The following is a 26,161-nucleotide window of genomic DNA, read 5'->3' as shown; positions in this document are numbered from 1 at the left end:
AGGTCATGTGATCTCTAACTGTTCATAAGCAATCGCCCATTATCATATTCATGATATTCATGAATACTATCATCAATATGATAATGGAGGATAGCGCATGCACAGTTAGAGATCACATGACCCTCCATCTGCCGCCATTTTATGGTCAGGAATCTCTGGCTGATGAGGTAAAAGACAGGAGGCTTCACTTTACGTATCAATAAAGCGGAGCAGAACTAGTAATAGATGTATATTGGTAACTTACCTGATGTCCTGTCCCACCCCCACTTACACACACAATACACTTCCCTGGTTACCTATATAAAAATCTCATCTAGAGCCATATGCAAATGAGCTGAGAAGAGTCACTTTTTGCCTGAGATGAGATTTGAGATGTAAATACCACAAATATATTGTATGTACCGTAAGTGTCCAGCAACAGAACCTCATAATTATTCAGCGGGAACAAGGGCTCCCAAATTAAAACCACGGATCACTATATCCCCCACACCTCACCTATATACCAAAAAATATTTTGGTATTGGATTCACCTAACAATACTGTAACCTTATTTTTCAGAAGAAAAACAGCTACACATCAACATCACAAAGGTAAGTAACTTCACAAAAATCACCAGGGGGTTCACTTATTTTGCACAAGAGAGGATCCCAAAAAAAAGGAGAAAAAAGGGCCCTAAAGCGCCCTAAAATGGGAGTGACCTTAATAAAGGGGGTGTGGTCACCTATATATTTATTGGCACAAACTGGCAAATGGGGACAAGCCAAATTTAGCGAGATGCCTGCTAAAAAAAAAAATTGGAATTAGATCAGAACTTCGTTTTCTGACAGAGCAGTGCATTGTGGGTTCTCAGATGATGGTCACATGTCTGACAGCAGGGCGGGGCTAAACTGCTGACCGTTTCCAGGAATAACTGCCAGAATTCAGGAAATGAGGAGAAGCGATAGACTATATTTTGGGGGGCTTCGTCTTCTTGTGTCGTCATTTTGTATTACAGATGAAAGATCTGACCACGTCCTTCTCACGAAAAACATCAACTCTGACCCCAGCAGCGCGACACGGGAGATGGTGAGGATCAGTGTCGCCTTCTGCTGGAGATATAGGAAATTACATACTGTTAATGATTATTTTTTTTTTATTTTTGGCAAATTTTCTAGGACACCGTTTCTTACGTGGAGCTGGAGATCATCCGGGACCCTTATCGGAGACCCTCGAAGAGTTGTAACACAATATATGCAAACATCATGTGACCTCAAAATGTATGAGCGGGTGGGTGCAGACGTGTGGGATATCATGGGAGACGCGAAATATTCATTCTTAGGCAGATTGAGGTTGGAATCTAAACTTTGCTTCATAAACTTCTGGGTAAACCAGAATAGTGAGTGCAGCTCTGGAGTGTAATACAGAGGGTCCAGTAGGTTTATATGACTTTATATACAGGCAGTTCCGTACAACATAGGTTCCTCTGGTTTGTACTTAAGTTGAATTTGTATGCAAGTCGGAACCGTATATTTTATATTTGTAGTGCCAGACAATTTTTTTTTTTTTTTTTTTCGTCCCATTTACAATTGGATTTTCTACATTTTTGGCTGTAATGGGACCAAGGATTATCAATAAAGCTTCATTACAGACACCTTACAGCAGATCACTGCAGCCTGGGACTATAGTAACATCCAGAGAGGTCACCAGAGGTCACAGTGGGCCGTCTAACTATGGGTCGTCTGTAAGTCGGGTGTCCTTAAGTAGGGGACTGTGTGTATAGTGTGGTTTTAGGGTATAAGGGTTCGGCTGGAAGGAGATGGGTTTGCATTTTGGACATTAAATTGAACTGAGCTTAGCCAAGGGCTCACCTGTAGCCCCTCTGCCCAGAAAATGGCAGAATGTTTTGGTTTATTTTCAGTGCTTATTTTTTGTATTATTTCTATGTATTTTTGGTATATGATAAAGTAAAGTAAAGTAAATGAAAATATAACAGTCTGAGCAAAGTCATTGCGGTGGGAATTTACATATTAATTACTATAATATATGTCATGTATATACACAGTGACTGCACCAGCAGCAGAATAGTGAGTGCAGCTCTGGGGCATAATACAGGGTGTAACTCAGGATCAGTACAGGATAAGTAATGTCATGTATGTACACAGTGACTGCACCAGCAGCAGAATAGTGAGTGCAGCTCTGGGGTATAATACAGGATGTAACTCAGGATCAGTACAGGATAAGTAATGTCATGTATGTACACAGTGACTGCACCAGCAGCAGAATAGTGAGTGCAGCTCTGGGGTATAATACAGGATGTAACTCAGGATCAGTACAGGATAAGTAATGTCATGTATGTACACAGTGACTGCACCAGCAGCAGAATAGTGAGTGCAGCTCTGGGGTATAATACAGGATGTAACTCAGGATCAGTACAGGATAAGTAATGTCATGTATGTACACAGTGACTGCACCAGCAGCAGAATAGTGAGTGCAGCTCTGGAGTATAATATAGGATGTAACTCAGGATCAGTACAGGATAAGTAATGTCATGTATGTACACAGTGACCGCACCAGCAGCAGAATAGTGAGTGCAGCTCCGGTGTATAATACAGGATGTAACTCAGGATCAGTACAGGATAAGTAATGTCATGTATGTACACAGTGACTGCACCACCAGCAGAATAGTGAGAGCAGCTCTGGGGTATAATACAGATAATTTCTCATGGTGAATACAGTACATTTAGTTTGACTAAACTTGTGTACAAAGCAATAATCTGTGGTGTTATCCTCGTCATCCATCACTCTCCATAATAGAAACGAGAACGCATTAATCACCCCGGTGACGTTGTCTTGAAGCAGTTTATTTATAAATTCAAAAAGGGTTGAAAAACAAAACCAAATTCCAGCATATAATAGATGAGGAAGGACGTGGGATGAGATACCGGTACCAGATGCACAGAGAAGGGATTGAAAATGCAAGACAACAGAAGAATCAATCAGTTGCTGATATCTTGGGGTTACCACTCTTCCCACCCCCCATTTATCCTAAAAAAACCAGCACCATAAGGCAAGATTGGAATCCCGCCGGCTATGATAGACTGGCCGGGATGTGCCGCGACAATCACGATTGTTACATTCATGATGACCACATGACATGTAACAACCACAACAAGTAGTAAGACAGTACAAAGAAAAATGGTTGTGTTGCCCTCTAGTGGTCAACTGGGTAATTGCTCCATGTTATTCATCTCTGTACAGAATTGCTTTACTATGGTCGATAAAACGACAAGCGTTAACAACCTGCAGCTGTCAGCACATACTGAGGGTTGTAGTTGAGGGTGGAGAACAATGCTGTAGAGGAGTAATGGTCAAACCCGATCTATTGATATACATACTACCATTGTCCTCAACAGCTTAGGGAACGCAATATAGCGCCCTACACAAAGGCAAACATCTAATTAGTTGGAAACCACCATTTCTTATCTTTACACAGCACATTCACAGTATGACACTTACTGTCAAACCTACAGGTTTAAAAGGGTTATTCCACCTATCACAAAAATCTGATTAATAGTGCACCAATACATGTGTGAAAGTGACCGCTGAGTACAGATCGGCCAGTGAACACCCTCTGCCCTCAATGAAGTGCCAAATTATGTCCCCATCTAAAAGGCCTAGGTCAGCGGTGCCGAACCTTTTAGTGGCTGAGTGCCCTAACTGCAACCCAAAACCCCCCATATCTATCGGGAGGTGCCAACCAAAAATTAAAGCAGTAACTTATTGCTCCCTGTTCAACAACTTCCAATCATATTGGCCTCCTGAGGACAGCAACATAGTAAAAAGATGGAAAAATTTTCATCACTTTAGCTTCTTTCCCACAGAAAGAGCTCTGAGTGCCGCCTCTGGCACCCGTGCCACAGGTTCGCCACCACTGGCCTAGGTCATCCAAAACGAGCGGAGAAGGAAAACAGAGAGACGCTACTGCAGTTTGCCTTATTAATCAGATTTTTCTTGCAATACAAGGAAGAGGTTAAGTCCGTGAAGAAAAAACGAGAGGATTGGATGGAAGGGATTGTACATATTCGGTAGAAGAGGTAGAGAAAAGAGAGGTAGAGCAATGAAAAAGGAAAAAAGGGCGAGGTTCATGATATATGTAAATACCACATGATAGAAGCGGCCATTTTTTAGGTTCATGACTATTCTCCTAAACAATTGACAGCAATGCCTAAAAAATGTCCACCGCTGTATGTAAGAGACGAGTACAGGAGGTTAAAAGGGAGACAAGAAGATAAACGAGTTATGATTAGCACCAGGAAACAAAGCTTCAAGCATCAGTTTTTATTTCCCTTGATTAGACCAAAAGTATTAGCAGAAAAGTCTGTGCCACATTACTGCGAAGATGGCTTAAAGGGGTGCTCCTCTAATTGATAATCCAGAAAAATCTGATTAACAGGGCAAGAAACCCAAGTAATCCGAGACCAAGTGATTGCTAAGGATGTACTGCCTAACAACCTCCAGACACATGGTCTCAAACACTGCATTGGCACAATGATACCGCACCATTACAATTCAAAGATTGCATTATTAATCAGATTTTTTTAACCAACAGTTCTAACCATAGAGTAGATTGCATTTTCTAGGTGCTCGTAAGCACCATCTAGTGGTCATATAAGACACTACAGCGTCAGTCAGTCAAACGGGCTTCATAGGGAACCAGAGCTTTTACTCTAATGTGAAGCCCCGAAATGGGACATTCAGAAACGGGTTAATTTTTGCTGGAATGTTATTAATGAACTATATAAGCCACTAAAAAAAATTTTTTGGAGACAGTCTGCAGCCCATGATAACCATGTAAGGTCTACAACCTCTCACCTATAGGAAGAAGTAAGAAAACAAAAAAGTTACGTCTAACTCCAGAGAACTACTGAAATCTATAGACGGCCTCAGACTGACCCTAGATATGTATGTACACACCGTGCTACAGGCCGTGTGCATCACTGTAGAATATGTAACCCATAGGCGGATATGTAACCCATAGGGCGATGTACCAGACGGGAGGCAACCCCTATGCTGACAGCTCATTATCAGAGTGGGTGGTCCGACAACTAGCCTCAGGGTGGCCGGGCGCTCAGATCTCCAGCTTGCGGTTAATCAGTATCGAGCAGGCGGTCAGGCAGCCCCCGATCTTCGAAACTTCAGTGCAAGACGCTGGGACTAGAGTATAATCCGTCAGCTTCTGAAAAACCTGTATGAAAGGAAACGGAGCGTTTAGAATAATGAATCATAGCTGTATTCATCTAGTAGCAGGACGCTCAGGGACAACGTTTTTTGGAGGAATCAAAACATTTACACCCCATTCTGTGGTTAGGGGCCAAGTGCTTTTTGTGAAAAAGAAAAGCCCTAGAGTAAGTGATAAAATTTATATATCAAAATTCACCAGTAGGGGGAGCTCAATGCATACAGCAAACAATGAGAGCAAATCTATATGAATGGTCTCCCCCTAGTGGAGGCAGGTGATATAATAATCAATTAGCACAGAACTCTGGACACAGATCTATAGGTCATAGGTTTTGGCTAATAATTTGGAGGCTGCAAAAATTCTGGGTAAAAGGACAAGGATTGAGCAGTCCTATAGCTAACGTCTTCATTCAGCATCTCTCTGGACCTTAAATAGAGGGCTGGACATAAAAGCATCTATTAAATTTGGAGACCAGACCATAAGAACCCCCCCCCCCCCCATTGTAATAACCATCCTCGTAAGGGCCGCTATGGCTGCTTATACGAGAGTCACCTGAGCGCTATTGGGATATTCCTCCGCACTGCGATGGACCAGGACGTTGGATTTGGGTCCCACACGGGCATAGATGCAGTTAGCTGCGGGATCGTCCGGCACAGTCAGTGTCTCGTAATGATGATCCGTCATCTGCTCCATCATCTAAGGGAATGAAGGATATAAATACACATCCGCCTTCAGATTACATTGCATTATTCATAGAGGTGTACGGGAAATGGATGGGTATACAGTTATGAGGGACTACACCAGCATCCAGCTCCACACTGGTCACCCGTCTTACCTTGAGGGCTTTCTTGGCGGTGTCACTGCTGCCGATGACCAGGGTGTCAGGCCCAGCCATACTGCAGAAACTTTTAAGATGTAAATCTCCCGCTACCGGCACAGTGGAAACGGCGTAATCCTAGAGGGAAACAGATGGCGGGATCTATAATTATAAGAGTGAAAGAACCGCCCATTCCATAACCAAAGATAAGGTCAAGGAGCTAAACATAGGTCACAGCCCTGGCCTTGTGTCTATATATCTTAGTCACACCTATTTGCCATGGTTACAGACTACAAATAAGCCTGTGTAGTCAGATCCTGTCATTTTTTCATATTTTTATCTGTTCCTTACAGATTCTAGACTTTGTGTATTCATAGTGATGGGTTACAAGAAATATTCAAAGGCCTTGGCGGGAGCCGTCTTCACAGAAAGCCGGAGGGATTTTTATTGCAACAATACAGGATTAGTTGCAGACCTGTACCTTGCTTTCAGACAGAATAGCCCCAAACTCACAGGTCAGACCTTAATCTAGGGTAGAATCACATCTGCTCTGTTCACATCCAAAGCTGCACTCACATTTCTACGGTTTTCATGGAAATTGACCAGCAGTGTGCAATTGGATCTGGGGACTGGGGGGGGGGGGGGAGGGAGGATAGCTTGGGCTTGTGTTTTGTTACAGACTTCTGCCAAATCCTCAATCTAATCTACTTCAATCCAATCAAAATTCTGGGGAAACCAGAGAACTGTGTAATTCTGAAAACATAACACAAAGTAATTTGACCATTACAGAGTATGAGATAGTGCACAGGTATCTATAAGGAACTTTACTAGTTTCTGCCACTTGGTGCTGGTGCTGAATCATAAGTGGGGCACATTAGCCAATTACATAGAATAGGATAGGAATAAAAAAAAATGGCACTGGTAGCTTGGCTAAATGAAGCTTTACTTCTGTACCGCAGTGTCGGACTGGCCCACCAGAGTACCAGAGGATCCTCCGGTGGGCCCCTGGCTCAACCCAATACTGAACCCCAGAGGTCCATCAGAAAACACCACAACTTGGAGGCTGCTAGAAAATATTTCCTGGGGGATAATGAAGAGTGGGCCCCCAAAATGATTTTCTCTGGTGGGCCTAAGGAAACCCAGTCCGATACTGCTGTACCGGGTAAGTGTGAGCCAGTAGAATTAATACCAGAGTTGCTGGAACCAGTGGGATGGTCAGTCCTAACTTGGTCCACTTAGCATGAATGCCAAATTTATTTAGTAATGACCCAACTCTGGGAAGTTACACATCTAAGTTGTCAGGAGTTTCAGTAGAGATCATGAAGTCAGCAATGAATATACAGGGTTAGATACAAGATAGGGTCCATAGGTTTGTTCTTAAGTTGAATTTGTATGCAAGTCGTAACTGTATATTTTATAATTGTAGATCCAGACAAAAAAAATTTTTTGTCCCAGTGACAATTGAAGTTTCAAAATTTTTTTGCTGTAATTAGACCAAGGATTATCAATAAAGCTTCATTACAGACACCTTACAGCTGATCATTGCAGTCTGGGACTACAAAGCCTCCATAGAGTTTTAGCAGAGCTCACAGTGGTCAGAGGGGTCAGTCTTTAACTAGGGGTCAACTGTAAGTCGAGTATCCTTAAGTAGGGGACCACCTGTACAAAATGTGGTGACCCATTGTAGTTACAAAATATATGTTTACAAGTGTCAGTCCTTGTTCCTCCACCGAAGAACATCAACCATTGGGATTGACTACCTGATAGGTTTTTGCCACCATTTCGGCCCCTGTGAGGTTGGTCCATTTAGACAAACCCACAAAGATTTCTGTACCTGCAATAAAAACCAAAACAAAAGACAAATCAAATACCAACCAATGAATGGGGCAGAGCAAAAACACTGGCAAAGTCAACCGGCACGAGACGCAGCCTGAGGCACGAGCTAAACATGGTTTACTTATTTCATGACAGAGTTCAGATTAAGAGACCCATCATGGATGTAGTTCTACTTCTCTCAGTTGTCTGACTATTTTTTTTGTAAAATAATACTCTACCACCACCTAGAAGCTATATAAACAAAACCTTTAGCTGTCCAAAGACAGGCAGCTATTTTGGGGCTTATCCAGTTGGGACAACCCATACTTGTTAGAAGGCACCTTAAAAAGAAGCCGATTATAAAGGGTCTCTGTGATTGGACCCAAACCAATCAGATTGAATTGGTGGAGAAACCTTTCGTTAAGCATTTAATTTCTCTACAACTCCGCCACTGGTGATACAAGGCATTACACACTGACCATCTAAATCAATGGATTAGATATGAGACCTCGGACAACATAGGTCCTCCAGATACTTATTGTAATCCATTGTCCCTCAGGGCATAAGAAGTCCTTCCTTATAGTAACACATGATATTTCATACAGTAGAACAACCCTTTAAAATAACGGTAGCACTTTTACCAAGCCAACTGTACAGGTTATTTCAATAAATTGTAGATATGTTGCTTTCTCCAGAGGCAGAAACCTGTCCAACCCCCTATTTCCAGTGTTGGACTGGTCCACCGGAGTACCAGGCAATCCTCCGGTGGGCCTAGGCCCTAACAGCAGAAGATACAGAAGAAGACAACCTAATTTGAAGACTGGAAGGATATATTTCCGGGGGGGATGATGAACACTGGCCCCGGAATAATTTTATCTATTGGGCTTAAGGAATCCAGTCTGACGCTGCCCATTTCTCACAACGACTGGTAATGATGAATCAAACGTGCCGATCCCTTTTTTTTTTTCCTCGCCTCAAACATCGACAGTGAGGAGGTCTCCATAGGTCATTGGTGGTTTTGGCCTAAAGCGTACGCCCAGATCAAGGCCTTGAACTTTTTTGCAGGACTTCAGATCCTACAAGATGTTGTACCCAGGTCCAATGAAGAATAAGTTTCCAAGTACAAGTCAGGACACATCGTTCTACCAGTTTAGACCACTACCATGCCCCAAAACCCACTGCCAGGTCTTCTCTGCATTATTCATCTCCCAAATTTCTGCCCAGGCAAACATTTACCTACATTTACCTCTCATAGGGTCTCCTATAATTTGCAAACATGATCATAACCTCACCTTCTCTGAGCCCAAGAACTTCTCTCATTCTGTACCTTCTACGTCCTGCCTCCAGACCAAGACCTACAAGAGGCTCCGGTGGTGATCACTTACCCGTGAAAAGAATATCACTGGCATCCAATGTGGCACTTTCATCTGTAAGTTCGCAAACTCGAAATTTCAGCTCTTCAAACAACTTATGTAAACCTTCTGTCTAAGAAGAAGATGGAGAAGAGCAGAAAGTGAGGAGGAAGAAACAGATGGCAGATTATGAAACAAAGATGGGCCTCATACATAATCATAGCCAGACTGTCAGACACATCTCTCACCTCTTTTCTTCTTGCTGGGTTTGACGGGCGGGTGATTAAAGCTGTATCTGCTACGACCACTGCCATGTCTCCAATTAGTTGCCCCCGGGGTAGATCTTCATTTGGGGGAAGCTCCATTACTTGAAGACCCAGTTTTTGTCTTAAGATGCCACAGAAGACTCCACTTTCCCTTTGTGCCCTTGCCAGGTCCACCTTCCCATCAGCTTCCTGGGCTAGAGAGGAGGGCACCCCCCTGACCACGGCATGAGTGTATCTACCAGTCATTGCCAATGCCCCAGGTAGGGGAAAAAAGGTCCAAAATGTTACAAAGCTTCCAATCTTATGGTCCTATCTACTTGACGATTCCTCCTTCTCTCCCCTCGTCTCCAGCCAGGATGAGTTCCTCTCTCCCCTGCGCCTCTGGTTTCCTTCCTGACTTTACATCCTGCAAGAAAAAGGAATGACAACTATGCTCAGAAACCTATCCACACGGCCGTCACCATGTGGATGACAGGAGGACAACAAAAACATAAGAACACACAACGACCGGACGGCGCAATTTTCGTCACTTCTAAATTTGGTACCAAAATCTGTCCCCTTGTAGGAGGTGATAAAAGCCTATGGGTAGCAGCAAAGCCCCCGGAGAATCAGGACATTCCCCCGCTGTGATTGAAGAGGACAACTATAGATGACAGACCGCTCCATGGATCATACCAAATTACTAGATATCATCACATGTAGGAAATATCCTGGGGGGCTACTAGACATCACCCAACGCCTTGTTGTGACTCGGAAAGGGAGAAACGCGCCTCTACTGCATCTGACACATTCAGCTCTACTACATCTCTACACCCAAGACATTTTCCAGCAATGTGAACCTACCCCTGGCCCCGGTTGCGAATTTAGGGGGGGTTCTCCTTCTAGACTCTTAACCCTTTCAGGGCTGGACCTTTCCTAGTAGAGAGGGAGTTACACGTGGGCAAAGCTTCTAGTCGTAGCGCCCAATTAGCAATGTTCACGATCAATTTGCCCCCTGCTAGATGGAGTCTGGGACATATGAAGGAACGTTGTGCACCCCTTCCCAAACATTCCCAAAATTGTGCAAGGAACCAGCCCCTCCCAGCGCAGAAGGGGTTAATACAGAGCATGGCGGCAAATCAAGGGGGTATCCGTACAATTGTTACAGAATCTTATGAAGTAGCAGACAGGGTTTTATTTTGGGGTGGGGGGGTTACTTTACTAATAATGTTAGTGTAACTATAGATCCGGGTGGTCTGACAACAGGATTGGGCCCCACGGCTCACAGGGAAATTGGGATTTTACCGGGCTGCGCTTGTGTTTAACCCTTTATAGAACAGACAAGTGAATTTTGGAGGGAGGGACAGGGGAGACACCTTGCTAGACACAAGCGGGTCACCTCCTCGGGAGGCTAAAGGAGGATGGCACCAGAGCAGCGGGTGACATGCAGCAGGGCACAGGGCGAGGGCGGTGACAGCGGCTGCAGGGAGGAGGGTGACAGGGCGAGGCACAGGCCTGGGTGCAGAGAGGGAGGTGAAGGATCACTCACCACAGGGAGGACAGGGTCCAGGCACGTGATAAGTCCTTGTCCCCAAACCGCAGAACGCTGGGGTCACCCAGTCCAGAGCGTCCCTGCTGCCTCCCCCCTTATCCCTCCCCTCTCTCCATCACCCCCTCCCGGCTCTCCTCCATCCCTCCTCCTCCAGCAGAAACCTCCTACTACAGGCACAGACAGCGCTGGAGACACAGAGGAAGGGGGAACCGGCTGGAAAACACCCCTCACACATATACAATATACACACATTATATATATACATATACAATATACACACATAGTTCATGCACCCCTATATATACACACAGAACGTGCACCCCCCATTTAATAAGAATATATTATTCTTTATTTATATAGCGCCTACAGATTACGCAGCGATGCACAAAGCATGGCAAATTGGTCTATATACAATATAAATACACATAGGACATGCACCCCTATATATACACACATATGCCCTCCTATATGCACACAGGACGTGCATCCATAGATATACAGACGACCCCTAGTTACAAACAGACCTCTGGAAGTTGGTCATTTACTGTACTTTAGTCCCAGGCTACAAAACAAACAGCTATAGCAGTTATTAAAGGTGTCTGTAGTTAAGATTTATTGTAAATCCTGGTTCTTATGACAATCCAATATTTTTAAAATCCAATTGTCACAGAGACCGGAAAAAGTTTGGTTGGGGTTACAATTATAAAATATACAGTTCTGACTTACATACAAATTCAACTTAAGAACAAACCTACGGACCCTATCTTGTACGTAACCCGGGGACTGCCTGTATATACACACACTCACAGGACGTGCACCTCTATATACAATGCTCTCCTCTGTATGTGCACACACAGGACACATAACACTATATACTCGTATATATAAATTACATATACATGCAATGTACATATATACACACATTCTATATATCCATTTATATATACAGGATATGCATATGAATGAAGCAAATGACCTGTCCCCCTCTATATACAGACAGGACCCATCTGTTCCATTATACACAGTGAACCCAAGAGCTTGCACTTTTGCATCATACAGGATCTGTATCATCTAGATATGACGGCGTATAGTGTCCTCCATCCATAGGAGCCCATGTTATTAGTCTTGCACCCATAGGAGCCCATGTTATTAGTCTTGCACCCATAGGAGCCCATGTTATTAGCCTAGGGGTGCTACAACATGTGCACAGAATGGTCTCTATCTGTGATGAGATCCTACAAATATTCCCAATCCCTTTTACCTGCAGCCCCATGCAGATCTGCACACAGGAAGAAATAGGCTCATTAACCTTATAACCCACCCAGCCGGTCATTAGGGAGGGGTGATCATAATTAACCCCTCCACTGCTCAACAAGCCTGCACTAGTCCAGGGCAAACCCAACAGTAGCAGATGTGTCAGAGCTCTGAGCTGCATAGGAATCGTGTTTTATGGAAAATTTCCCATTATGCCGCCTCAGGGCGCCTTCCCACGTAGCGTTTTTCTCACGTTTTAAAACGCAGCCAAAACGAAAGTGGGAGGGGGGGTCTGCCTGAAACACATGTACACCTGCACCCTTCTGTATGGGGCACTTATCCCTGTACTGTGACATTACTGTGTGTATTATCCCTGTACTGTGACATTACTGTGTGTATTATCCCTGTACTGTGACATCACTGTGTGCATTATCCCTGTACTGTGACATCACTGTGTGTATTATCCCTGTACTGTGACATCACTGTGTGTATTATCCCTGTACTGTGACATTGCTGTGTGTATTATCTCTGTACTATGACATCACTGTGTGTATTATCCCTGTACTGTGACATTGCTGTGTGTATTATCTCTGTACTGTGACATCACTGTGTATTATCCCTGTAATGTGACATCACTGTGTGTATTATCCCTGTACTGTGACATTATTGTGTGTATTATCCCTGTACTGTGACATCACTGTGTGTATTATCCCTGTACTGTGACATCACTGTGTGTATTATCTACTGTGACATCACTGTGTGTATTATCTCTGTGCTGTGACATCACTGTGTATTATCTCTGTACTGTGACATCACTGTGTATTATCCATGTACTGTGACATCACTTTGTCTATTACCTCTGTACTGTGACATCACTGTGTGTATTATCCCTGTACTGTAACATCACTGTGTATTATCCCTGTACTGTGACATCACTGTGTATTATCCCTGTACTGTGACATCACTTTGTCTATTACCTCTGTACTGTGACATTACTGTATGCATTATCCTTGCTCTGTGACATCTCTATGAAGTTGATAATGTCAGGGCCAAGTGCCCCTTCCTGGTATCCCCAGTCCTTGGGTTGATTTCCATTATGAGTTTGACTTCAGCAGATCCACTACAAAATACATTGTACAGTACATGTGTTATAGGGCTAAATTATACTAAATATCCTAATGTCCACATACTGTATAATACCGCACTGCGATGCTCACATGACGCCTTATATCTGTATAAAACACATTTCTCTTGACCTTTCCAGCAGGGAGGTTGCACTTTCCATTTTAATACTCTTTCCTTTGTGGTTCTATAGGAATGTGCTAAGGAAATTCCTACAAAATCTACGAATAATTAAATTTTGGATTTTGCAGCTTCACCCCATATGTTGTGTGACACTATACATGGAGTTGTGTTCTCCTATAGATGGTCATATAGACAGTCAGTACTGTGACTATATACAGAGCAAGAAGAGCAGGCGTTGTGCATCTGATTACCTGTGTTCAGTGGGATCACATATAAATACAGTGGATCTACTATCCAAAGGGGATCTACTATCCAAAGGGGATCTACTATCCAAAGGGGATCTACTAACCAAAGGGGATCTACTATCCAAAGGGGATCTAACACGTACCAAATCTCTTCTTTACTAATAATAGAACCATACAGGGGCTTTCAATGGGAGGAGAAATATACCTTGTAGCCACCAATGCATGCAGCAATGCAGGGATAATCATTCAAATTAGGGGCAGAGCCTGATTTGCCTTATTTACCTACAGACAGCACTTCTTATCGAATCACTGCCCATATCCATCTCCTTATCTGTGACTGACATTTTTCCCCTTTGCCCGTGTCATATGTGTCTGTATGCAAACTTTGCAAAACAGGCTCCGCCTTCGGTGCACTTGCAAGCTGATTTGCATATTGATAAAATATGATTATCTCTGCTCTGTTTCATTGGTTTCTCATCATAAAGATATTTTTCTGCCCCCGACTATGGCTCTATTATAGATTTAGGAGGGATTTAGGACTTGCAGACCCCCTTTATATATATATATATATATATATATATATATATATATATATATATATATCCATCAATATTGTAAGCAGAAAAGAAACCAGTCCTTTCTCAAAAAATGCAGCTCACCCTTTCGTAGTGTTATTCCATGGCATCTGTGCTGTGACAATAGCCCAATGGGGGTTGGAGTGCTACTCGCGGTATCTGCTGGGTATGCAGAGGCTTAAGAGATCCAAGAATAAATAGGTGATCGCGGCACATCCATAAAAAGTTTTCTTCTTTATTGGTAACTCGTTAAAAACATGGGAAATGTTAGGGGTATCACCTACGCGTTTCAGGCACTCACGTGCCCTCAGTCATGGCATATACTCCTACATACAAATAGAACTTTTAAAATAAGTGACTACCAATCCCAAACCTTAGGAGGCGCGTTCTCCCGTGTCATGGTGACGTCACGTAGAAAACGGAAATCCGGTACACCATGGCAACGGGGCACGCATCCATCGTTGAATGCATCGATTAGAAAGACATATGCTAAGGGTAACATCAATAATAAAGCATACATCGGATATATCGGCAAATAGCACGGTTACATGTATAAAATAATAGTATGTGCAGAAGGACTGAATCTTAGTATTGCGGGTATAAGGTAGAGGGGGAGGAGACAAGTCACGGGCAAATAGTCAATGTCAGAGAGAGCTGGATTGCATCAAAAGAAAAGGGACAGATCCGTTCTAAAGTTCAACCCTGATGGTGCTCTAGTCCCCAATTTGAAGATCCAAAGAGCTTCCCGTTTCAACAGAGCCCTACGTCTATCACCTCCTCTTTTTTCCTTTTTTGACCTTTTCTACACCAAAAAAACGGAAAGAGGAAACATCTCCTGTGTGTACTGTGACAAAATGTCTGGATGCCCCTGACATATTTTTGTCAGCGCTTTTTGGACAGTCTCGAAGGTGTTCCGCTATCCTAGTTTTGAGTTTCCTAGTAGGTGCATCCTACATAGGAAATGTCGCATGTCACATAGATCACATAGATCAAAAAAGTGGAGTCACAGTTAATAAATGTGTTAATAACATGTGGTTTGGTATTATTGTTAATTTCAAAAGGCATCGTTTGTGTAGTGTAACGACAAACATTGCAACGTGTAGACCCACATCTAAAAAATCCTTTCATGTTTAGCCAGGTATTGATAATTGGTTTGCCTGTGTCGTTGATGAAGAAACTTGGGGAAAGCTTGGACCCCACAGTTCTTCCTCTTTTGGAGACAAAGTTACAGCCATTTTTTTAAGATGGAATTTAATTTGTCGTCCTGGTACAATATGGGAAGGTTCTTTTTTAAAATTCCAATGATATGATGATAATCGGAACTATATTGTGTTGAAAAAGTAATTCTTGAATTATTCGGTGCTGTTATGTTCCTTTTTCTGTTCCTTGGCCCAAGTAGGAGTTCCCTATCTTTGTGTCTCGCTATCTCAAAGGCTCTTTTAATAGACCATTTGGGATAATCCCTCTGTGCTAATCTGTGGCTAAGAGATTCTGCTTGTGATAGGAATTCCTCTAAATCTGAGCAGGCTCTTCTGAGTCTAATGAATTCCCCTACAGGTATAGCTTTCAATGTGTGATTAGGGTGACTGCTATTCGCATTTAGGATGGCATTACCCGCTGTTTCCTTCCTGAATAAGGAGGTTTTGACTCTATTTTTGATGGGGCAACCTATTAAAGTGAGGTCCAGAAACGAAATAGCGGTATTGTTCACATTGAACATAAAATTTAAATTCATGTTGTTTTTGTTCAGATAAGTAACAAAGCATGGCACGGACGACACACCAGACGACCGCACAATCAGTATGTCGTCGATGTATCGCCCGTACCATGCAATGCCCTCATAAAACGGGTTTTGTGTGGAGTATATGTAAATAGGTTTGCCAATGAGGGGGAAAAACGGGCCCCCATTGGTGCTCCTCGTGTCTGCAAAAAAAATAATTCATCAAACAGAAAAAAATTGTGGGTGAGCAAAAATTTGGTCACATCAATGAGAAATTCACATAACTCCACAGAATACTGGCTGGATCTATACAGATGATGTGCTAGTGCCATAATGACAAGGTCATGCGGGATCGAACTATATAGTGCACTGACATCGCAAGTGACCCAAGCATATTCATTTTTCCAAGTAAATTTATCAAAGATATTAAGAACTTGTTTGCTATCCTTCAGGTAGCCTGGCAGCCCTAAGACCAGTGGTTGGAGCAACATGTCGACCCATTCACATAAATGTTCGTTCAGGGACCCTATACCCGATATTATGGGTCTTAGGGATGGGGGAAAGGTGTTTTTATGTACCTTGGGTAACCCATGGAAAATGGGTGTAACTGGATGTGTTGGACATAAATAGTCCTTTTTGCCTTCTGGTATAATACCCAAGGCTATTCCCTCCTCAATAATTTCCAACATTTGTTTCTGGAAAATGATTGTAGGGTCTGTATCGAGTTTCCTGTAAGTAGAGGTATCCTGTAGAACAGTGATTTTCAACCAGTGTGCCGTGGCACACTAGTGTGCCGCGACACATGGTCGGGTGTGCTGCGGGGAAAGTTCCCCAAACTATGGTGCCCCCTGTGTTTTGTTTCCCGGCAATGCGCAGCGATGCGCAGTCATGGCTTCTTACAGTGTAGGAGACATGTACAATAACACATGCACAAGCTTTGAACCTCGCGCGACAAAATGACGTCACTGAGGCCGGCGCATCATCCTGAGAGCGGAGAGACTCTCGCATTTGCCCACCGCCAAGGTAATGCCCACCAATGATGCTGACTATATGAGCTTTTGCCTGAGTATATGAACTGTTGGCAGAATACTCAGCATATGAGCTGGTACTTGTAGTACTCCAGCAGTATACTGCATATAACAATGAGAAATACTATAGTCATGAGGCTGGAGTACTACAAGTACCAGCTCATATGCTTAGTATATGAGCTGGCACTTGTACTCTGGCCTCATGGCCATAGTACTTCTCATTGTACCCCTTTATTTTGCAGTATATGAGCCACATAATAATCAGCACCATATACTAAAAACAGGGAGAAACTGAGAACTGTTGAGGAAGAGCTTTGTGTGTATCTTTCCACCATTCCTGCCAGGAGATCCCTTTTGTGTTTATCGAAACAGGCCCAGGTTTCACACTGAGTGAGTAAAATAAATTTAGAATCAATATTAATAACTATATGTATAATATGACTGTTTTAGTGTCATTTTGTGCTATTTTTGTTGGTGGTTTGCCCCAGGATTTTCTAAGTATAAAAAGTGTGCCGCGGCTCAAAAAAGGTTGAAAATCACTGCTGTAGAATATCCATAACTACGTTTCTATACAAGGCTCTGTCCAGGGCCACAACCTTGCCCCCCTTATCTGCCATCCTAAAGATGACTTGGCTATTTGACTCCAATTCTGATAGTGCCTGTTTCAAAGGGGGATCAAGGTTGTTCCCCCGGGACGGAGGCTTTTCCTTGAAGAGATTCGTTAGGTCTTGTTCCACTACCTGTTGGAACTGCTCCATAGCAGGTACTCTGGCATTGACAGGGTAAAAAAATGTATTTGGTGTTGTGTGAATGTGTCTTTCTGATTCCATCGTATCAGTTAAACCCTTGAGACCCAAAAGAGTGCACTGGTCTTTGAACTCATTATGTATCTCTGGGACAAATGATGAAGGGTCTTCCAGATCACTAGTACTGTCAAAGAAATGTCTTTTGACGGTCAAGGTCCTTACGAATCTGTTTACATCCAGCATGGTGTCAAAAACATTGAAGCGTGTTGTGGGGACAAAGTTAAGTCCCTTTTCCAGGACCTTTATCTGGTTAGTGGAGAAGACACATGCTATATATCCATCAATATATTGGTCTCCAACAAAAAAAATGTGCACCTGTTGTGTAGTTAGGATAGTTGCATGATGTGTGTGACCTGGGCAGGGTAAAAAAACTATAAAGTGTAGAAGAGTCAAAATAATTTAGCTTGTAATTCTGCACATGTCCTTCGGAGGTGCTGTAGGGAAAATAAACCCTGTCAATGCACATTACAATAGAGGCACAACCTGTTCTGTACTTGTTGTTGTGCTTATTAATAACTTCATGTGTACGATGAGATGTGACCACGGTCCTTCCTTCCTCTCTCCCGCGAGCCGCTATCTCGGAGCGCAGGCATCCTATACGCCAGGCTCTGAGGATCTGATTGGTCGGTGACAGGAGGTTGTGTTGATTTATATAAAGTGTCAGCGTCTTGTAGGAATCCGCTAATGCATGGAGATGGGGTCATATATTGCGGGCGGTTTGATGCTATTATGTGTGACGTGTACATTAGGGGAGACACCGGTAAGTTTGCTCTCTGCGCTCCATTAACGCTGCATTAGGGTGCATTCACACGATGCTTTGCGTTGTGCGTTGCGTGATCACACGCTATGATTAAGTTGCGATTGCACTGCATCTGCTAAAACGCAATGTAACCTCCGCATGTGATCAAAACTGAAGCCAGTGGAATGCGACAAAAACGCAACGCACAAAGCAACGCATCATGTGAATGTGCCCTCATTTTCTTCTTTTTATCTTAAAGGGATGTCCAATGACTTGTGAGTGCTCGGCGGTCCCTGCGTGTCCCCCAGAATCGGCTGCGGCGCTGGACTCTTGCGGCTGCGGTTGCGTAGTTTGTGTCCAAGGCCTTGGGTTACCGTGTGATGGATTAAGACCATGTGACCTCTCACAAAATCTGATGTGTGACTATGAGGGCGATCCCAGCGGACAACACGGAGTGTGCAAAGGTCTGTTACGTAAAGTTTCGAAAATGTTAGAAAAATCTGCTTCTCTGTCGCTTCAGGCGACTTTAACATTTTAACTTGCCGATTTTACACGTAAATTGCAGTAACATCGGCATCGTGTTGTGACATCATTGTCACAATCTGAAAAATTTTCAAGAGGAGCAAAGTTTTACGTATAATTTTATTATAATTTCTATTTTACTGTTATTTGCATAAAAGTTTAACATAATTTATAAAAGTTTTCTGAAGGCTTAGCTGCACTTGTTTAAGGTTCACAAAAGTTCTCACATTGTGTTAAAAAATACGCTAACAACGCTGTTAACATTCTGAAAACACATGTGGAGATTTCTCAGAAGTGTCTGAGAGCAGAACTGTTCTAGTTGCCCATGGAAACCAATCAGAGCTCAGCTTATATTTTTCCCACAGCTGTTTATAAAATGAAAGCTGAGCTCTGATTGGTTGCCATGGGTAACTAGAAAAATTCTGCTCTCAGACTCTCTCCCACACATATGTTTACATCGAGTTAACATTCTGTTAATATTGCTTTTAACATTACATTAATATAAATGCAAATGTTAACAGTAGAGTATTGTCTTTTGTAACAAACTCTCAGCTCTGAGGTATTTTCTTATTATTTCATGTTATCTCCTGTCCCCTTTGTAGAGGATCAGTCAGGATCTGACTATAGGGAGAAGGAGTGGGGTCCCTTGTATCCCTAAATGAATGGAGTATCTGGTTATGACACTATGACCGCTCCATTAAAGGACAAGGAGCACCAGGGACCCACACAATCAGCAAGTCATCCTGAACACCCCTTTAGGGGGATATGCAGGATTAGTAAAACATGGCTGCCTCCTTCAGATGAACAGCACCACACCTGGCCACAGGTTTAGTTTGGTACTGCAATTCTGTTCTATTCATTTCATTAGAGCTAAGCTGCCATACCACAAACAGCCTGTGGCCAGGAGTGGTGCTGTAGAGCAGACATATTCTTATACTTTACTGAAGCTTTAGTCCGGGTGTAGTAGCGGTTTGTACATTTTTAGCCATATATGGATGTAAAAATATGTGAGAAGTATCTCAATTTTTCTGTACGGTGATTTCTATACTTTGTATGTTGGATCTTATGAATTAGTTGTGATTTCCCTATCAGGGGGCTTAAACTTTTACTAAAAATGTATTGTACCCCTTTTTCTCAGTTATTTTAGTCAGTCAGGAGCCTCAGTCTTGTTTCCACGATGGCAACGAGATCCTCCACGGACAAGAGTTTGAAATAGATTGTGAAAGTTACTGCAAATGTGAGAATGGGAACATCAAGTGTGCCCCCCTATGTCCCGAACCTGAGAGACCCCTCAATCCCACCTGCGAGGAAATGCAATTAGTGACTGGTAAGAAAATATATGGGTTATAGCGCCACTTTTGTCTTTAGGATGTGCCTGGTATTGCAGCTTAGCTTAATTCACTTGTGGATGAGCAACAATACCAGATATAGCCTTTGGACAAGAGGGGCGCTGTTTCTCTTCGCCTCATAAGCTCTGGTCAGTTCATATTCTCTGTATGTTATACTTATTATAACTCATAATGTTCTCTGTATGACTCCAGCTCCAGGCGAGTGCTGTCCCCAGTGGAGATGTTTGGAGGAGTCCAGTGGACTTGAAGACTGGGCTGAACCCCAGAATATCGATACCACTCTGGATGAAGTCTCTATAGAGGACAAGGCAAAGATCAGGAGCAGGAGAGAAGCTCCCGATTCAGGTGTGATATACATGAGAGCCATATGGGGGAAAGGGAAGGACAAAGGAGGGTGGTGACCAGAGAGACAACTGGGGGTTGGTTGACTACTCAGAAGGGATCTGCCCATTGGCAAACCATGTGTGAAAACGGACGTTATGAAAACGCTTTGTTTAATATATGTGAAATATATGTGCAACACCCCCCGCCAGGGCCTAGCCTTTCCTTGTGACCTGGAGGCAGCCGGGGCCCAGAATAACGGAGTGGCTGGCGGTTGCGGCCTTGGGCGCGCTGTGTCACTGTGCTTGGTATGGGGACCGGAGGGCTGTCCTACAGCCTGGCAGGTCTCCAGCAGGTGGTGTGTGCAAGAAATAAGGAGGGAGAGGCTGATGCACTGCCTGGGGCAACCCCTGAGTGTCTGTAAGATAGGTCCCTGGGTAATGAATGGGGAGCCCGTGGTGTTACAAGCCGTATCCAGGGATCTGACGGAGGCAACGTTGTGCAAATAAGTTCTTTATTGAACAGCAGGCAACGTCCAAATGATAACAGCAGATTTAGCAGCTTGAAGAGTCATGGAGAGCCGGTCCACAGGAGGGTTTCACACAGCCTGGTAGTAGCTGGAACAGATGGAGCTGAGTCCGGGTGGTGGACCTCAGCTCTGGGGCTTAAGTCTCCAGACTTGCCCTGGGTGCTCGGCAAGGGCATTTGAGGCACCTGTGGTTCCTGGTATTAGGCACTGACATGTGCTACTCACTCTACTGCTCACTGCTGAGACAGACAGACCCAGGGGCCCTGTGCTCCCACTAGGGGTTTATATACTCCCTTGGTCAGGTGGTAGTACTTCTCCAATCAGTCTCCCTAACAGCTCCTGACATAGAGAGGGCGCTATTCGCAACTACCACCTTGCCTATGCGTTGGCAGGGAAGTTGCATATGTACCGCCATATGGTGGCTTGTATGGCCATAGCAGTATAAGGAAATCTCTTATTATTGACAGATACAGAACAGGACGAGGAGCCATTAGAAGAATCTCACTCCTGTAACCCGGACACAGAGTGGACTCCATGCTCTCGCACATGTGGAATTGGAAACTCAGTGCGAATCATTTACAACAGAGAAACTTGTATACCCAAAGCAGAGAAGAGGCTGTGCATGATCAGACCCTGCAAGGGCCAATACCCCAGCGCCAACTATACGGTAGGTCCTAAATCTCAGCATATAAAAGGGCTGTACCATTGCGTTCCCCAATCTTCTGGGAAGGAGCGCCTCAGGCGGCAGAGAGTTTTGGTTCACCCCTGCATTTTCCCATTGGACAAACTTGCCTTTGATCCAATATGGCAGGTTTGAGGATGGCAGGCATGTTCTGCACATAAAAGATAGTTCCCTCCCCCATTACTTGCTGGGGTATCAGATGTGTCATTTCCCTTTTGACTTTTGGCAGGTCCTGAAGGCGAGCAATGTCTGCAGCCATCTGATGCGCTGGACTCATCCACTCCATCTTCGCTTCCGTGACTGTCTGTCAAGCCGTCCCTTACTCCTCAAATTCTGCGGCCATTGCTCTGATGGACGTTACTGCACCCCTTTAAGGAGCGAGACACGTCCAGTGCAGTTTCAGTGTTCTCAATTCAAGAAGAAAGTCACCCGAAAAGTAATGTGGGTGCAGAGGTGTCAATGTGGTGGAAAGAGACAAAAGAAAGGGAAGAAGGTGGAGAGCGCAATAAAGCCTAAAGCTGAGATTACAAATGAGGTGGTAGACGATGGAGACAACCAAAATCATGGAGGAAGCTTGGACTGAGATGTTCTCAACTCCAATGGGGTCTTGTATGGTCTCGTATCATGGAGCGGTGGCCTTGTGTGATACATGACTTTTGATACATATCTTCAGTTTCATAATGATATCTCATATTCTCTCAGTACCGGATGACTTGTGTGTGCTACATCTGTCTATGAATGAAATAAAATCCTATCACATGTTTCCTCTTAGTAATTATTGCTTCTAATTAAACGCAGATGACAAGTGGGGGATGGGGTCGGAGGAATGGAAATGGCTGAAACAGTAACACCAGATATTCTCATGTGTTCCAAGGTCCATGAGGAATCCATTGATGAACCTTAATTCTTAGGATATACATACCATAAGGCAGTGGTGGCTACCCTTTGACACGGGTGCCTGAGGTGGCAGAGGTATCAGGACAGAGTTCACCAAATAGGACCAAATCTTCCTGCAGTACCAGGCAACTTAAGCGACACTTTATTGACTGTTTGGAACTCCGGGAAAAGTGAGAAGGGGTTGACAGAAAAGGCATTATCTTTAAAGCTCATCCTGCTGGACCCACCATTCTTTTTCTACAGGGAGATCCTGGAGAGAAGCTACAATGAGAGTCTGAATTGGCACTCCTTCTTTCAACTGTATTGGTGGCCTCAGGGGGCCGATACAATTGAAAGATGTGGAAGAACAGGGAGCAATAAGTTACTGCTTAAAATGCCATGTTGGCACTTCACAGTAAATAAGTGGATTTTGGTTGTAATTTGGGCACTCTGTCTCCAAAAGGTTTGCAATCACTGCCATAGAGGGTCAAGCATGAAATAAGTAGGGACCTTTGGAGATGGAGACTCCTTCTAGGCTAGTCTGGACCTCATATTGAGGAACCAATGGATGGATGTGGTCTCTTAATCCAAAGAAAAAATATCATGGGGGCACCAGTATCTTCTCTCTTGGGTAGTATGGAGTGTTGGCTAATGTCAAGCAGCTCCTTAAAGGGGCTTCATTTTATTTTTGTGGTTGGATCTTCTGACCTCTTTGTAAACCACTAACCAATTCCTATAAACAACTCACAAGTTCTTCCGAAGACAAAATGAATAGACAAGAAGCAGAGAAGCTGGACAAAGAGATAGTGTGTGGCTACACCCCTGCCCCCTCCGCACTTCTTCTAATGGGAGGTCTCGTCCCTTGTGATAATCACGAGGATGTTCTCACACAGTTATCGTGAGTCACTGAGGAGTTATGTATGGACTCTGTACCAAGCGTCTTATTATCCATTCCCGTTGTGCATGTTCTCCATCAGCCATGAATTATTAAAGAGGTTCTCAAATATTTGGTAACTAAGGTTAAAATCTCAGAACGTATGCTCAAACTTCTTAATTTGGCCTTCTAAAATTTAGCATTTATCCTGAAGAAGATTTGTTGTGGTGGATGAGGAATGGGAAGGTTATGTCTGTCTACATGTAGCTTGGAAAATATGCAAAGTTTTCCAGGATGGGATAAGGAAAACCACGCCTCTGTTAGCTTCCTTGTAAGGCCCCTTCCACACTAGCGAGTGTGATGCGATGAACTCGCATCACACTCGCAACGCAAGCTGCCGGGAACGCACGGCCCGAACCCTGCACCGCGGGAGTGAACTGACATGCTGAGTTCACTCCCGCGGTGCAGGGTTCGGGCCGTGCGTTCCCGGCAGCTTGCGTTGCGAGTGTGATGCGAGTTCATCGCATCACACTCGCTAGTGTGGAAGGGGCTTAAGGCAGCTCCCTTGACATCAAGCATGACCTACAAGAGGCCTTATGACATGATATGGGATTAAAACCAAACCAGTATATCTATTGCAGAAGGAACAGACTCCCAACTGTAGCCAGCACTGTTTCGACCTGATTGGGTCTCCTCAGTACAGCGTATGGAACTGGTTTGGCTGGGTGAGAGGCTTGTGACTAGGGTCAGGAAGTAAGAGTTCTCCTTACGGAGACTACAGTCTACAGTTGGGAGTCTGTTCCTTCTTGAATAGATATACTGGTTTGGTTTTAATCCCATATCATGTAATAAGGCCTCTTGTAGGTCATGCTTGATGTCAAGGGAGCTGCCCTACAAGGTAGCTAAAAGAGGAGTGGTTTTCCTTATCCCATCCTGGAAAACTTTGCATATTTTCCCAGAATCCCCTAGTGGAGCATCCATGGCTATAAGACTCCGCACACCTACATGGTGGCCTTAATTGGCAGTCTCCGTAAGGAGAACTCTTACTTCCTGACCCTACATGTAGCTTGTTCATACTCGGTGAAATATTGGTAGCGTGTTCACTATGTATGATGTTCTCTAATACAGAGATATCTGTAGATTGGTCTTTATGGAAGTTGGAGGCCAACTTCCACCACCAGTTGTATTCTTAAAGTATGTCTGCGTCTACTACCAAAGTTGTGTTAGGACCTTTGGACCTACATTTATCTCAAACCTGTCCTGATGGACACTCAAAACACAATAATTGGCAATTGAACTTTGTTCAAAAAATTAAGGTCAACACTAAATTGCCAGATCTACAATTATAATCTAGAATTTTACAGATTTAAGCAAGATAGTGCGGAAACAGGTTAACAAAGCATCTATTAGGTCATACAATTGTTGTGTAGATCCTGAAATTGGCCACATTTATAGATCCCTCAAAATCAAACAGATCACAAGGTCTATCATGATGACGACTTCTGGTGGATCCTTCAAACACCATGAAGATGTTGAAGATCCATCAGTATGACGGGAATCGGCCACATTATGAGACAACTACCTCAATCTGCAGGTTGAGGATTCTGAACATCTCTACGGATGATCTCTAGAGAGGTCTACATGTCATAGCTCGGGGCAGAACCATCTCAGCCGTAACCGAAGAGGCTAAACCGAGTTAAATAAATGAAATTACAGTTAATTCAGAGAAGGATGTTGGTAATAAAGTAGAAGGAAGCAGATATAAGGGACAGAGAAGGGATGGGTGGAGCACACAAGGAAGGGATTGACAACGATGAAGGTCTTCATTGTGGCTACAACCTTGGTGTTCCTCATACAATGTGGTGAGTAGAGGGAATACATTACTCATGGACTGGGGAGACTGTGTTATGGACAACCAGCTATGGACTTTGTGCCTATTTCTGTATTTTGGTAATGCCCCGCCAGCTATCCCCTAGGTCAGTGGTGGCAAACCTATGGCACGGGTGCCAGAGGTGGCACTGAGAGCCCTTTCTATGGGCACCCAGACTATCACTCCAGGATGGAGTTCACCAAATAAAGCGACACTTTATTGACTGTTTGGAAACTGCGGGGAAAAGTGAGAAGGTGTGGACAGAACTGCAATATGTTTAGAGGTTCTCATTCTGGACCCACCATTCTTCCTCTACAGGGAGACCCTGGAGAGAAGCTACAAGTGTCTGAATTTGCCTTCCTTCTTTCAACTGTATTGGTGGCCCCAGGCGGCCGATACGATTGAAAGATGTGGAAGAACAGGCAGCAATAAGTTAGTGCTTACAATGCCATGGTGGCACTTCACGGTAAATAAGTGGATTTTGGTTGTAGTTTGGGCACTCTGTCTCCAAAAGGTTTGCCATCACT

The 26,161-nt window shown here is 43.8% G+C and overlaps 2 protein-coding genes and 1 long non-coding RNA gene across 6 annotated transcripts; 2 read left to right on the top strand and 1 right to left on the bottom strand.

Moving 5' to 3' along the window:
- Positions 1–521: 521 nt before the first annotated feature.
- On the top strand, positions 522–1,694 carry LOC140077026 (uncharacterized). The gene is made up of 3 exons (XR_011849688.1): positions 522–590; positions 995–1,065; positions 1,155–1,694. It is a non-coding gene; the product is annotated as an uncharacterized lncRNA (long non-coding RNA).
- Positions 1,695–4,302: 2,608 nt separating this feature from the next.
- On the bottom strand, positions 4,303–12,309 carry DDAH2 (DDAH family member 2, ADMA-independent). Of its 3 annotated transcripts, none has more exons than XM_072123438.1 (7): positions 12,261–12,309; positions 9,451–9,874; positions 9,236–9,335; positions 7,796–7,869; positions 6,054–6,173; positions 5,771–5,914; positions 4,303–5,224 (listed from the first exon to the last, which is right to left on the bottom strand). In XM_072123438.1, exons 2-7 carry the CDS (start codon positions 9,712–9,714, stop codon positions 5,108–5,110), a joined length of 819 nt encoding a protein of 272 aa, XP_071979539.1. In that variant the 5' UTR covers positions 9,715–9,874; positions 12,261–12,309; the 3' UTR covers positions 4,303–5,107. The 3 variants fall into 3 exon arrangements, with proteins under 3 accessions (XP_071979539.1, XP_071979540.1, XP_071979538.1); XM_072123439.1 differs by lacking the exon at positions 12,261–12,309 and adding an exon at positions 12,206–12,232; XM_072123437.1 differs by lacking the exon at positions 12,261–12,309 and adding an exon at positions 10,997–11,132.
- A 6,200-nt stretch (positions 12,310–18,509) lies between these two features.
- On the top strand, positions 18,510–22,778 carry LOC140077105 (CCN family member 5-like). Of its 2 annotated transcripts, none has more exons than XM_072123998.1 (6): positions 18,510–18,632; positions 18,871–19,075; positions 20,272–20,460; positions 20,675–20,827; positions 21,806–21,999; positions 22,244–22,778. In XM_072123998.1, exons 1-6 carry the CDS (start codon positions 18,561–18,563, stop codon positions 22,595–22,597), a joined length of 1,167 nt encoding a protein of 388 aa, XP_071980099.1. In that variant the 5' UTR covers positions 18,510–18,560; the 3' UTR covers positions 22,598–22,778. The 2 variants fall into 2 exon arrangements, with proteins under 2 accessions (XP_071980099.1, XP_071980098.1); XM_072123997.1 differs by having other exon boundaries at positions 18,511–18,632; positions 21,800–21,999.
- Positions 22,779–26,161: the final 3,383 nt, after the last annotated feature.

Source organism: Engystomops pustulosus, chromosome 9 (genome assembly GCF_040894005.1).
Source record: "Engystomops pustulosus chromosome 9, aEngPut4.maternal, whole genome shotgun sequence".
Classification (NCBI taxonomy): Eukaryota; Metazoa; Chordata; class Amphibia; order Anura; family Leptodactylidae; genus Engystomops; species Engystomops pustulosus.
The sequence above is the reverse complement of the archived record's forward strand: the minus strand, read 5'-3'. Positions and strand labels throughout refer to the sequence as shown.